Source organism: Coregonus lavaretus, assembly GCF_964263955.1.
Source record: "Coregonus lavaretus genome assembly, chromosome: 16".
Taxonomy (NCBI): domain Eukaryota; kingdom Metazoa; phylum Chordata; class Actinopteri; order Salmoniformes; family Salmonidae; genus Coregonus; species Coregonus lavaretus.
The window spans coordinates 20,686,263-20,699,025 of record NC_140003.1 but is presented as its reverse complement, the minus strand read 5'-3'; the positions used below and the strand labels follow the sequence as shown (position 1 = coordinate 20,699,025).

General features: G+C 43.1%; 1 protein-coding gene across 1 annotated transcript in view; it reads right to left on the bottom strand.

The window, feature by feature from the left end:
* Nucleotides 1-8,214, bottom strand: part of LOC311143430 (transmembrane protein 163b-like) — a gene marked incomplete at both ends in the record, with an annotated part of 117,358 nt that extends 109,144 nt beyond the window's left edge. The window contains one exon of the mRNA XM_084179250.1: nt 8,031-8,214. Coding sequence (XP_084035376.1) covers nt 8,031-8,214 — 184 coding nt within the window. The remainder of the gene's footprint in view (nt 1-8,030) is intronic.
* Nucleotides 8,215-12,763: the final 4,549 nt, after the last annotated feature.

The window sequence follows — 12,763 nt, the reverse complement described above, 5'->3', positions numbered from 1 at the left end:
CAGCTTCCAGGAATTGTATACAGATTCTTCCGACATGGGGCTGTGCATTATCACGCTGAAACATGAGGTGATGGCGGCGGATGAATGGCACGACAATGAGCCTCAGGATCTCGTCACGGTATCTCTGTGCATTCAAAATGCCATCGATAAAATGCAATTGTGTTCGTTTTCGTAGCTTATGCCAGCCCGTAGCTATGCAATCCGGTTTCCGAGCTGGTCATGGGTGCACTTCAGCCACGCTCAAGGTCCTAAACGATATTATAACCGCGATCGATAATAGACAGTACTGTGCAGCCGTCTTCATCGACCTGGCCAAGGCTTTCGACTCTGTCAACCACCGCATTCTTATTGGCAGACTAAATCAAATCAAATCAAATCAAATTTTATTGGTCACATGCGCCGAATACAACAGGTGCAGACATTGCAGTGAAATGCTTACTTACAGCCCTTAACCAACAGTGCATTTATTTTAAACAAAAAAAGTAAGAATAAAACAACAACAACAAAAAAGTGTTGAGAAAAAAAGAGCAGAAGTAAAATAAAGTGACAGTAGGGAGGCTATATATACAGTAAAATAAAGTGACAGTAGGGAGGCTATATATACAGGGGGGTACTGTTGCAGAGTCAATGTGCGGGGGCACCGGCTAGTTGAGGTAGTTGAGGTAATATGTACATGTGGGTAGAGTTAAAGTGACTATGCATAAATACTTAACAGAGTAGCAGCAGCGTAAAAAGGATGGGGTGGGGGGGGCAGTGCAAATAGTCCGGGTAGCCATGATTAGCTGTTCAGGAGTCTTATGGCTTGGGGGTAGAAGCTGTTGAGAAGTCTTTTGGACCTAGACTTGGCACTCCGGTACCGCTTGCCGTGCGGTAGCAGAGAGAACAGTCTATGACTAGGGTGGCTGGAGTCTTTGACAATTTTGAGGGCTTTCCTCTGACACCGCCTGGTATAGAGGTCCTGGATGGCAGGGAGCTTTGCCCCAGTGATGTACTGGGCCGTACGCACTACCCTCTGTAGTGCCTTGCGGTCAGAGGCCAAGCAGTTGCCATACCAGGCGGTGATGCAACCAGTCAGGATGCTCTCGATGGTGCAGCTGTAGAATTTTTTGAGGATCTGAGGACCCATGCCAAATCTTTTTAGTCTCCTGAGGGGGAATAGGCTTTGTCGTGCCCTCTTCACGACTGTCTTGGTGTGTTTGGACCATGATAGTTCGTTGGGACACCAAGGAACTTGAAGCTCTCAACCTGTTCCACTACAGCCCCGTCGATGAGAATGGGGGCGTGCTCAGTCCTCTTTTTTTTCCTGTAGTCCACAATCATCTCCTTTGTCTTGGTCACGTTGAGGGAGAGGTTGTTGTCCTGGCACCACACGGCCAGATCTCTGACCTCCTCCCTATAGGCTGTCTCATCGTTGTCGGTGATCAGGCCTACCACTGTTGTGTCGTCGGCAAACTTAATGATGGTGTTGGAGTCGTGCCTGGCCATGCAGTCATGGGTGAACAGAGAGTACAGGAGGGGACTGAGCACGCACCACTGAGGGGCCCCCGTGTTGAGGATCAGTGTGGCAGATGTGTTGTTACCGACCCTTACCACCTGGGGGCGGCCCGTCAGGAAGTCCAGGATCCAGTTGCAGAGGGAGGTGTTTAGTCCCAGGATCCTTAGCTTAGTGATGAGCTTAGAGGGCACTATGGTGTTGAATGCTGAGCTGTAGTCAATGAATAGCATTCTCACGTAGGTGTTCCTCTTGTCCAGGTGGGAAAGGGCAGTGTGGAGTGCGATAGAGATTGCATCATCTGTGGATCTGTTGGGGCGGTATGCAAATTGGAGTGGGTCTAGGGTTTCTGGGATTATGCTGTTGATGTGAGCCATGACCAGTCTTTCAAAGCACTTCATGGCTACAGACGTCAGTGCTACGGGTCGGTAGTCATTTAGGCAGGTTATCTTAGAGTTCTTGGGCACGGGGACTATGGTGGTCTGCTTGAAACATGTTGGTATTACAGACTCAGTCAGGGACATGTTGAAGATGTCAGTGAAGACACTTGCCAGTTGGTCAGCACATGCTCGGAGTACACGTCCTGGTAATCCGTCTGGCCCTGCGGCCTTGTGAATGTTGACCTGCTTAAAAGTCTTACTCACATCGGCTACGGAGAGCGTGATCACATAGTCGTCCGGAACAGCTGGTGCTCTCATGCATGCTTCAGTGTTGCTTGCCTCGAAGCGAGCATAGAAGTGGTTTAGCTCGTCTGGTAGGCTTGTGTCACTGGGCAGCTCGCGGCTGTGCTTCTCTTTGTAGTCTGTAATAGTTTTCAAGCCCTGCCACATCCGACGAGCGTCAGAGCCAGTGTAGTATGATTCAATCTTAGACCTGTATTGACTCTTTGCCTGTTTGATGGTTCGTCGGAGGTCATAGCGGGATTTCTTATAAGCGTCCGGGTTAGAGTCCCGTTCCTTGAAAGCGGCAGCTCTACCCTTTAGCTCAGTGCGGATGTTTCCTGTAATCCATGGCTTCTGGTTGGGGTATGTACGTACGGTCACTGTGGGGACGACATCATCGATGCACTTATTGATGAAGCCAGTGACTGATGTGGTGTACTCCTCAATGCTGTCTGAAGAATCCCGGAACATGTTCCAGTCTGTGCTAGCAAAACAGTCCTGTAGCTTAGCCTTGGTTTCTCAAATGACTGCCTCGCCTGGTTCACCAACTACTTCTCAGATAGAGTTCAATGTGTGAAATCGGAGGGCCTGTTGTCTGGACCTATGGCAGTCTCTATGGGGGTGCCACAGGGTTCAATTCTTGGGCCGACTCTTTTCTCTGTGTATATCAATGATGTCGCTCTTGCTGCTGGTGACTCTCAGATCCACCTCTACGCAGACGACACCATTTTGTATACATCTGGCCCTTCATTGGACACTGTGTTAACAAACCTCCAAATGAGCTTCAATGCCATACAACACTCCTTCAGTAGCCTCCAACTGCTCTTAAACACTAGTAAAACTAAATGCATGCTCTTCAATCGAACGCTGCTGGCACCCGCCCACCCGACTAGAATCACCACTCTCGACGGGTCTGACCTAGAGTATGTGGACAACTACAAATACCTAGGTGTCTGGTTAGACTGTAAACTCTCCTTCCAGACTCACATTAAGAATCTCCAATCCAAAGTTAAATCTAGAATCGGCTTCCTATTTCGCAACAAAGCCTCCTTCACTCATGCTGCCAAACATGCCCTCGTAAAACTGACTATCCTACCGATCCTTGACTTCGGCGATGTCATTTACAAAATAGCCTCCAACACTCTACTCAGCAAATTGGATGTAGTCTATCACAGTGCCATCCGTTTTGTCTCCAAAGCCCCATACACTACCCACCACTGTGACCTGTACGCTCTTGTTGGCTGGTCCTCACTACATGTTCGTCGTCAAACCCACTGGCTCCAGGCCATCTATAAATCACTGCTAGGCAAATCCCCGCCTTATCTTAGCTCATTGGTCACCATAGCAGCACCCACCCGTAGTCTGCGCTCCAGCAGGTATATCTCACTGGTCATTCCCAAAGCCAACACCTCCTTTGGCGGCCATTCCTTCCAGTTCTCTGCTGCCAATGACTGGAACGAATTGCAAAAATCTCTGAAGCTGGAGACTCTTATCTCCCTCACTAACTTTAAGCATCAGTTGTCAGAGCACCTTACCGATCACTGCACATGTACACAGCCCATCTGAAAATAGCCCACCCAACTACCTCATCCCTATATTGTTATTTATTTTGCTCTTTTGCACCCCAGTATCTCTATTTGCACATAATCTCTTGCACATCTAGCATTCCAGTGTTAATACTAATTGTAATTATTTTGCACTATAGCCTATTTATTGCCTTACCTCCATAACTTGCTACATTTGCACACACTGTATATATATTTTCTGTTGTATTTTATGACCTTATGGTTTTTTTACCCCATATGTAACTCTGTGTTGTTGTTTTTATCGCACTGCTTTGCTTTATCTTGGCCAGGTCGCAGTTGTAAATGAGAACTTGTTCTCAACTGGCTTACCTGGTTAAATAAAGGTGAAATAAAATAAAAAAAACATAAAAAAACATAACCCCCCGCCACTGTGGGGCGCTGTGTTCACAATGTTGACATCAGCAAACCGCTCACCCACACGACGCAATACACGCAGTCTGCCATCTGCCCTGTGTCAGGTGGATAGATTATCTTGGCAAAGGAGAAATACTCACTAACAGGGATGTAATCAAATTTGTGTACATAATTAGAGAGAAATAAGCTTTTGTAAGTATTGGAAAATTCCTGGGATCTTTTATTTCAGCTCATGAAACATGGGACCAACACTTTACATGTTGCGTTTGTATTTTTGTTCAGTGCACAGTACCAGTCAAAATGTTGGACACACCTACTCATTCAAGGGGTTTTCTTAATTTTTACTATTTTCTACATTGCAGAATAATAGTGAAGACATCAAAACTATAAAGTAACCAAAAGAGTGATATATATATATATATATATATTATATTTGAGATTCTTCAAATAGCCACCCTTTGCCTTGATGACAGCTTTGCACACTCTTGGCATTCTCTCAACCAGCTTCATTAGGTAGTCACCTGGAATGCATTTCAATTAACAAGTGTGCCTTCTTAAAAGTTAATTTGTGGAATTTCTTTCCTTCTTAATGCGTTTGAGCCAATCAGTTGTTTTGTGACAAGGTACAGAAGATAGCCCTATTTCGTAAAAGACCAAGTCCATATTATGGCAAGAACAGCTCAAATAAGCAAAGAGAAACAACAGTCCATCATTACTTTAAGACATGAAGGTCAGTCAATACGGAACATTTCAAGACCTTTGAAAGTTTCTTCAAGTGCAGTCACAAAAACCATCAAGCGCTATGATGAAACTGGCACTCATGAGCACCGCCACAGGAAAGGAAGACTGCAGAGGATAAGTTAATTAGAGTTACCAGCCTCAGAAATTGCAGCCCAAATAAATGCTTCACAGAGATCAAGTAACGGACACATCTCAACATCAACTGTTCAGAGGAGACTGTGTGAATCAGGCCTTCATGGTCGAATTGCTGCAAAGAAACCACTACTAAAGGACACCAATAAGAACAAGAGACTTGCTTGTGCAAAGAAACACGAGCAATGGACATTAGACCGGTGGAAATGTGTCCTTTGGTCTGGAGTCCAAATTTGAGATTTTTGGTTCCAACCGCCGTGTCTTTGTGAGACGTGGTGTGGGTGAACGCATTATCTCTGCATGTGTATTTCCCACCGTATAGCATGGAGGAGGAGGTGTTATGGTGTGGGGGTGCTTTGCTGGTGACACTGTCTGTGATTTATTTAGAATTCAAGGCACACTTAACCAGCATGGCTACCACAGCATTCTGCAGCGATACGCCATCACATCTGGTTTGGGCTTAGTGGGACTATCATTTGTTTTTCAACAGGACAATGACCCAACACACCTCCAGGCTGTGTAAGGGCTATTTTACCAAGAGGGAGAGTGATGGAGTGCTACATCAGATGACTTGGCCTCCACAATCCCCCGACCTCAACCCAATTGAGATGGTTTGGGATGAGTCGGACCACAGAGTGAAGGAAAAGCAGCCAACAAGTGCTCAGCGTATGTGGGAACTCTTTCAAGACTGTTGGAAAAGCATTCCAGGTGAAGCTGGTTGAAAGAATGCCAAGAGTGTGCAAAGCTGTCATCAATCTCAAATATAAAATATATTTTGATTTGTTTAACACTTTATTGTTTACTACATGATTCCATATGTGTTATTTCATAGTTTTGATGTCTTCACTATTATTCTACAATGTATCAATAGTAAAAATAAAGAACTTTTGACTGGTAGTGTATACTGTATTTTTTTTAAAAATGTATTATGCCCCTACCCCCCTCTCCCCTGGTTGGAGGACTAAGTGGAAAACATAAAAATGATATAGAAAGTTTATTTCCTAATTGCACTGGACTCCAAGCACATCTGCCAATCAACCAATCACTCCAATCTTAATTCCAACCCTCAGATGTCCACAGACTAACCCATCTTTCCCATAACACTACCATTTTACAATTTTTTTTGCAATGCATCCTCCTATTTTACTGTGATGTCTTATGAGGGTCTTGAACCTCTGTATTTGTAACATTTCTACCGAGATTGCCCTAAAAATTAATACTTTACTTATTCATTTTTAGGGTAAATATGTTATATTACCTTATGACCATCTCATTACAATGGCTCTGGTCATCCTATGACCCAATCGGTAATAGATTTCCATTAAACTTAAATAGAAATATTACAGCATAAAGCAACAAAAAAATGAGTTAATCATTTGGCATGGAAAGGGTCACGATGTGTAATCTCACACTATTACAAATTGGTTCGCTAAACTAGAAAGTATTTTTGTTTGGTTACCAATGCAACTACTGTCGCTATCTAGTAAACTTGCTAGCTACTTCAATGGATGTTGAAAACATTTCTACCTGCAAATGAATTATAGCCATGGTATAAAATGGATAATCAACTCGGGGCTCAATGTGTTCTCTGGAAAATAATGCAACTCCGTGGAAGGTGAGTTACACTCTGCTAGCGCATCGTGGAACACACCTTCAAGTCATTCATTATTTTCAGAAAACACATAGCCCCTCATTGGTTGGTTATCCCTTACAACCCATGATAGTTGTTGCATATTTAAATTCCCCCTCTTTCTACATTCCTAACGGATATTTCCATCTCTGTCCATGAAACCGCTTGCATGTGCGGTGCACATTTTAGAAAGGCGTTTTCCCGCAAATTGCATTTTGGAACATTTAAGCGAAGGTCTACCGCCGTGCTGTGCCTAAAGGGTGAAGAAATAATAGTTTATTAAAATTTTAAGCTAAACATTCTGATCTGTTCCATCAGCCTTAATAATTGAAACAGTTTATACCTCCACTACACTAATTTGGTACGTATCAGTGGGGATTGAGAAGTGAGTATACGCAATGCCCACTGAAAAATAAGTGGGTATACCTGCGTATACCCTCCACTACACCACTGGATGATTCGGACAGCAACATGAACACGATATTCTTATGGAGGCGTAGTGATCATTTTCAGATGGAACTGTTAGCAGGCATAGGTGTGTCTGTGACCACCAATACAGCACGGCTTGGAACGCTGCTTGTCCATTCAGCATCCAGGATCCAAACAACCAGTTTTATAAGAGTATATAACATAGGTTATGTATAGAACTTATGACAGTTATTGAGTTCAGAAGCTGAGTAGTATGATAAACTATAGTAATCCTGTATGATTATGTTGCATGTGACCATAAAGTAAAGATTAATGATGCCCTCACCACCTTTCTGAGCACAATAGCACATTTTTTGGTTGTGAACACAATTATTTCAAACAGGGACTTAAAACAAGAGTATGTGCTAACCTGTGTGTGTGTCTGTGTGTCTGTGTGTGTGGGTGTGTGAGTGAGAGAGAGAGAGAGAGAGAGACAAAACTTCTGAATATTGAGGGCATTTTCATAACCGCTACATCTCCAAAGACTCTCTACTCTCTTGCAATAGTGTTTTGTAAGCTGTATCTTATTATCTCTCTTAAATATATATATATATGTTACAGACTGAGTTAGGGCTCAGAATGTACATTAATTATTGTATTGTTTGATAACCTCCACAAATTCACATAAGGGTTTTTGTGATTCATCCGGCAAAAAAAATAGATGCCAGACACAATTAACGCCTTGATAAATATAATGACAAGAAGAAGGGCTCTATAGAGACAGCGATGTTCGACTAATATTTGTCTCCCAAAGAAATGTGTGACATTTTGCCATGTATTTGATAGGCTATTATGCACGTTGTAAATTATTAGAACACATTAATAATTTACCAAATTCCTAATTTATAAAACCACTTTCTAGATGCTAGGCCTATAACTAAAGTCCAGAAGTGCTAATCAATCACATCGAAGTGGGGATTTACTTTTACAAAAATAAAGTTTGTAATCCCTGCATTACTTACTACCTTGTCCCTCAACGCTGTCCGTGATTCTCATCTCTTGGTCCCGGTCCATACTGAAAGGATCGCCCTGACTCGGTCTTTTGGATAGGTTCGCCTCCGGAGCGCATCCGCCGTTTCTTACAGCTGAAGGATCCACGATTGTGGGATCCGGAACGGGGAAGGAATCTTGTGTCGTTGGGTCAGTCATGGTTAATTTATAGGTCAAAAGTCCTCAGGAAAATAATCTCACAAAAGAGTGCCAAGTGCAGCCATCTAGGTCGCGAATGCCGCCGGTGTTGACAAGCACGAAGTGGAGGCGGGGATGACTAGAAGAAAGATAAACGCAATATCTACACAACAGCATCAGCAGCAACAGACCCCACACCCCTCCCTCTCTACTGACGACAATAATTCTTAAGAAAGAAGGAACTGCAGTGAGCAGATTCCTACACTAAGGTTATTTTGTTTCACTTGTGTAGGAGAGATCTGATTATCAGCACATGCACTTGCTAGACATAAGACTGCCATGTGATGCTCAATTGTCGATTTGAGACGCAGCAACTTTTCCACCCCTCCCTCTAAATCCTTGCACGCAACCATGCGCAAAATGCAAGAACCCCAATCAAAAAAACAACTGTCGATATTCAGTATCACTGGATTTCGATTCCATAAGCTATTTCTCTCATTTCTTTCTGGAAAATAATAGTCTTGAGTGTGATATTGATAGGCTACCTGGGCCAACTTGATTGACAATATTTACTTAAGCTATTGGTTTGTCAATATATTTTCTAGTTTGCTTATTCATTATTTTAATAGGTTACTTTTCAAGGTTGCCAACAGTTTATCTGTTTTTGCAAGTAATAGATTTAACTTCAGTAATGGATTGAATGGAATGAGTGAATGCAACTCAATCGATAGTGGGGGTTTTAAGCAACTTGAATGTATGAGTCCACAAGGTGGCGCAAAAGGCACAGAGCAGAAAACATAAAACGTCTGATGCACAGTGTGTTGTTTTATTATAATAAACACAGTTATAAACATCAAATATGTGTGTATTATAGCTTAATCTCTGGTTCACATGACCAACCAAAACATCGTTTTCGATTTTGCAACATACACAATATATACAAAAGTATGTGGACACCCATTCAAATTAGTGGATTCGACTATTTCAGCCACACCAGTTGCTGGCAGGTGTATAAAATCGAGCACACAGCCATGAAATTTCCATAGACAAACATTGGCAGTAGAATGGCCTTACTGAAGAGCTCAGTGACTTTCAAAGTGGCACCGTCATAGGATGCCACCTTTCCAACAAGTCAGTTTGTCAAATTTCTGCCCTGCTAGAGCTGCCTTGGTCAACTGTAAGTGATTTTATTGTGATGTGGAAACATCTAAGAGCAACAATAGCTCAGCTGTGAAGCTCACAGAACTGGACCGCAGAGTGCTGAAGTGCATAGGAACACTCACTACTGAGTTCCAAACTGCCTCTGGAAGCAACTTCAGCACAATAACTGTTCATCGGGAGCTTCATGAAATGGGTTTCCATGGCTGAGCAGCCGCACAGAAGCCTTAAATCACCATGCACAATGCCAAGCGTCGGCTGGAGTGGTGTAAAGCTCGCCGCCATTGGACTCTGGAGCAGTGGAAACGTGTTCTCTGGAGTGATGAATCATGCTTCACCATCTGGGTGGACGAATCTGGGTTTGGTGGATGCCAGGAGAGCGCTACCTGCCCGAATGCATATTGCCAACTGTAAAGTTTGGTGGAGGAGGAATATTGGACTGGGGCTATTTTTCATGGTTCGGGCTAGTCCCCTTAGTTCCAGTGAAGTGAAATCTTAATGCTACAGCATACAATGACATTATAGACGAAACAGTTTGGGGAAGGTCCTTTCCTGTTTCAGCATGATAATGCCCCTGTGCACAAAGCAAGGTTCATACAGAAATGGTTTGTCGAGATCGTTGTGGAAGAACTTGACTGGCCTGCACAGAGCCCTGACTTTAACCCCAATGAACACCTTTGGGAAGAATTGGAACGCCAAATGCAAGCCAGGCCTAATCGCCCAACATCAGTGCCCGACCTCACTAATGCTCTTGGGGCTGAATGGAAGCAAGTCCCTGCAGCAATGTTCCAACATCTAGTGGAAAGCCTTCCCAGAAGAGTGGAGGCAGTTATAGCAGCAACGGGGGACCATTTCCATATCAATGCCCATGATTTTGGAATGAAATGTTCGACGAGCAGGTGTCCACATACTTTTGGTATTGTAGTATACAGTTGAAGTCGGAAGTTTACATACACCTTAGCCAAATACATTTAAACTCAGTTTTTCACAATTCCTGACATTTAATCCTAGTAAAAATTCCCTGTCTTAGGTCCGATAGGATCACCACTTTATTTTAAGAATGTGAAATGTCAGAATAATAGTAGAGAGAATTACTTATTTCAGCTTTTATTTCTTTCATCACATTCCCAGTGGGTCAGAAGTTTACATACACTCAATTAGTATTTGGTAGCATTGCCAACTTGGGTCAAACGTTTCGGGTAGCCTTCCACAAGCTTCCCACAATAAGTTGGGTGAATTTTGGCCCATTCCTCCTGACAGAGCTGGTGTAACTGAATCAGGTTTGTAGACCTCCTTGCTCGCACACGCTTTTTCAGTTCTGCCCAAAAATGTTCTATAGGATTGAGGTCAGGGCTTTGTGATGGCCACTCCAATACCTTGACTTTGTCGTCCTTAAGCCATTTTGACAACTTTGGAAGTATGCTTGGGGTCATTGTCCATTTGGAAGACCCATTTGCGACCAAGCTTTAACTTCCTGACTGATGTCTTGAGATGTTGCTTCAATATATCCACATAATTTTCCTTCCTCATGATGCCATCTATTTTGTGAAGTGCACCAGTCCCTCCTGCAGCAAAGCACCCCCACAGCATGATGCTGCCACCCCCGTGCTTCACGGTTGGGATGGTGTTCTTCGGCTTGCAAGGTACCCCCTTTTTCCTCCAAACATAACGATGGTCATTATGGCCAAACAGTTCTATTTTTGTTTCATCAGACCAGAGGACATTTCTCCAAAAAGTACGATCTTTGTCCCCATGTGCAGTTGCAAACCGTAGTCTGGCTTTTTTATGGCGGTTTTGGAGCAGTGGCTTCTTCCTTGCTGAGCGGCCTTTCAGGTTATGTCGATATAGGACTTGTTTTACTGTGGATATAGATAGTTTTGTACCTGTTTCCTCCAACATCTTCACAAGGTCCTTTAATGTTGTTCTGGGATTTATTTGCACTTTTCGCACCAAAGTACATTCATCTATAAGAGACAGAACACGTCTCCTTCCTGAGCGGTATAACGGCTGCGTGGTCCCATGGTGTTTATACTTGCGTACTATTGTTTGTACAGATGAACGTGGTACCTTCAGGTGTTTGGAAATTGCTCCCAAGGATGAACCAGACTTCTGGAGGTCTACAATCTTTTTTCTGAGGTCTTGGCTGATTTCTTTTGATTTTCCAATGATGTCAAGCAAAGAGGCACTGAGTTTGAAGGAAGGCCTTGAAATACATCCACAGGTACACCTCCAATTGACTCAAATGATGTCAATTAGCCTATCAGAAGCTTCTAAAGCCATGACATCATTTTCTGGAATTTTCCTAGCTGTTTAAAGGCACAGTCAACTTCGTGTATGTAAACCTCTGACCCACTGGAATTGTGATACAGTGAATTATAAGTGAAATAGTCTGTCTGTAAACAATTGTTGGAAAAATTACTTGTGTCATGCACAAAGTAGATGTCCTAACCAACTTGCCAAAACTATAGTTTGTTAACAATACATTTGTGGAGTGGTTGAAAAACTAGTTTTAATGACTCCAACCTAAGTGTATGTAAACTTCCGACTTCAACTGTACATTCAATACCCTAACTCATCTGCTTCTTTTTTTTCTCTAACCAAGTTATGCCAAACCACGCCCCGCAGTTGCGATGAACTAGTACAGAAACTTCACTGAAATTAGTCGCGCCTGTAATGTAATATCTGTGACCATTACAGAATTTTTTTGGGCATGATGTCTCCCACTTCAGTTATTAGAATCATATACAACCACCGACTTTTTGCTTGTTTCTGTTTCTCAAAGATGGCAACTGATGACATGACCTAGGCCTAGGTCTCTAAATACTTAATCTACAGATGGTGTGTCGACCAATACAATTTCGCAGATAATAACGTCGCGTGCGTTGCAAAATAAATATACACATACACGTTATTCAATCATTGTACCCACACTGCTCGCGCACGTCAACGAGCGTCTGCTAAAAGAGGAAGAAGCCTGAAGGAGGAGAGATTACTAGAAACAAACTCGATTTACCCTTTTATCTGTGGATTAATTGTCGAAGTAGAGGACCTTGTGAATTGCAGGTATAATAACAACCCAATGTTTATATCCCAGGACAAATTAGCTAGCAACAGCAAGCTAGCCAGCTAAATTGCAATAAATATGTAATGCTTTTCGACCTGTCGCCAATTTAATATAGTTGGTTCAGAGTTCGTTTTGATATTTCAACCTGCGTGTCCTGATCGCGTCTGGTGTGGGTAGACAAAATCAACATGCGCGCGATGGCGGACGCATTTGCGCGTGCGGTCTGGTACTTTATTATTGACTATTATTGACACATTTTCTGAGTCATGGGTATGTGCATACCTGGAGTGTCTCTGAAAGTGAACGTGTCAACAGAAGTGGGCGGATCAACCGAAGTGGACGTATTTC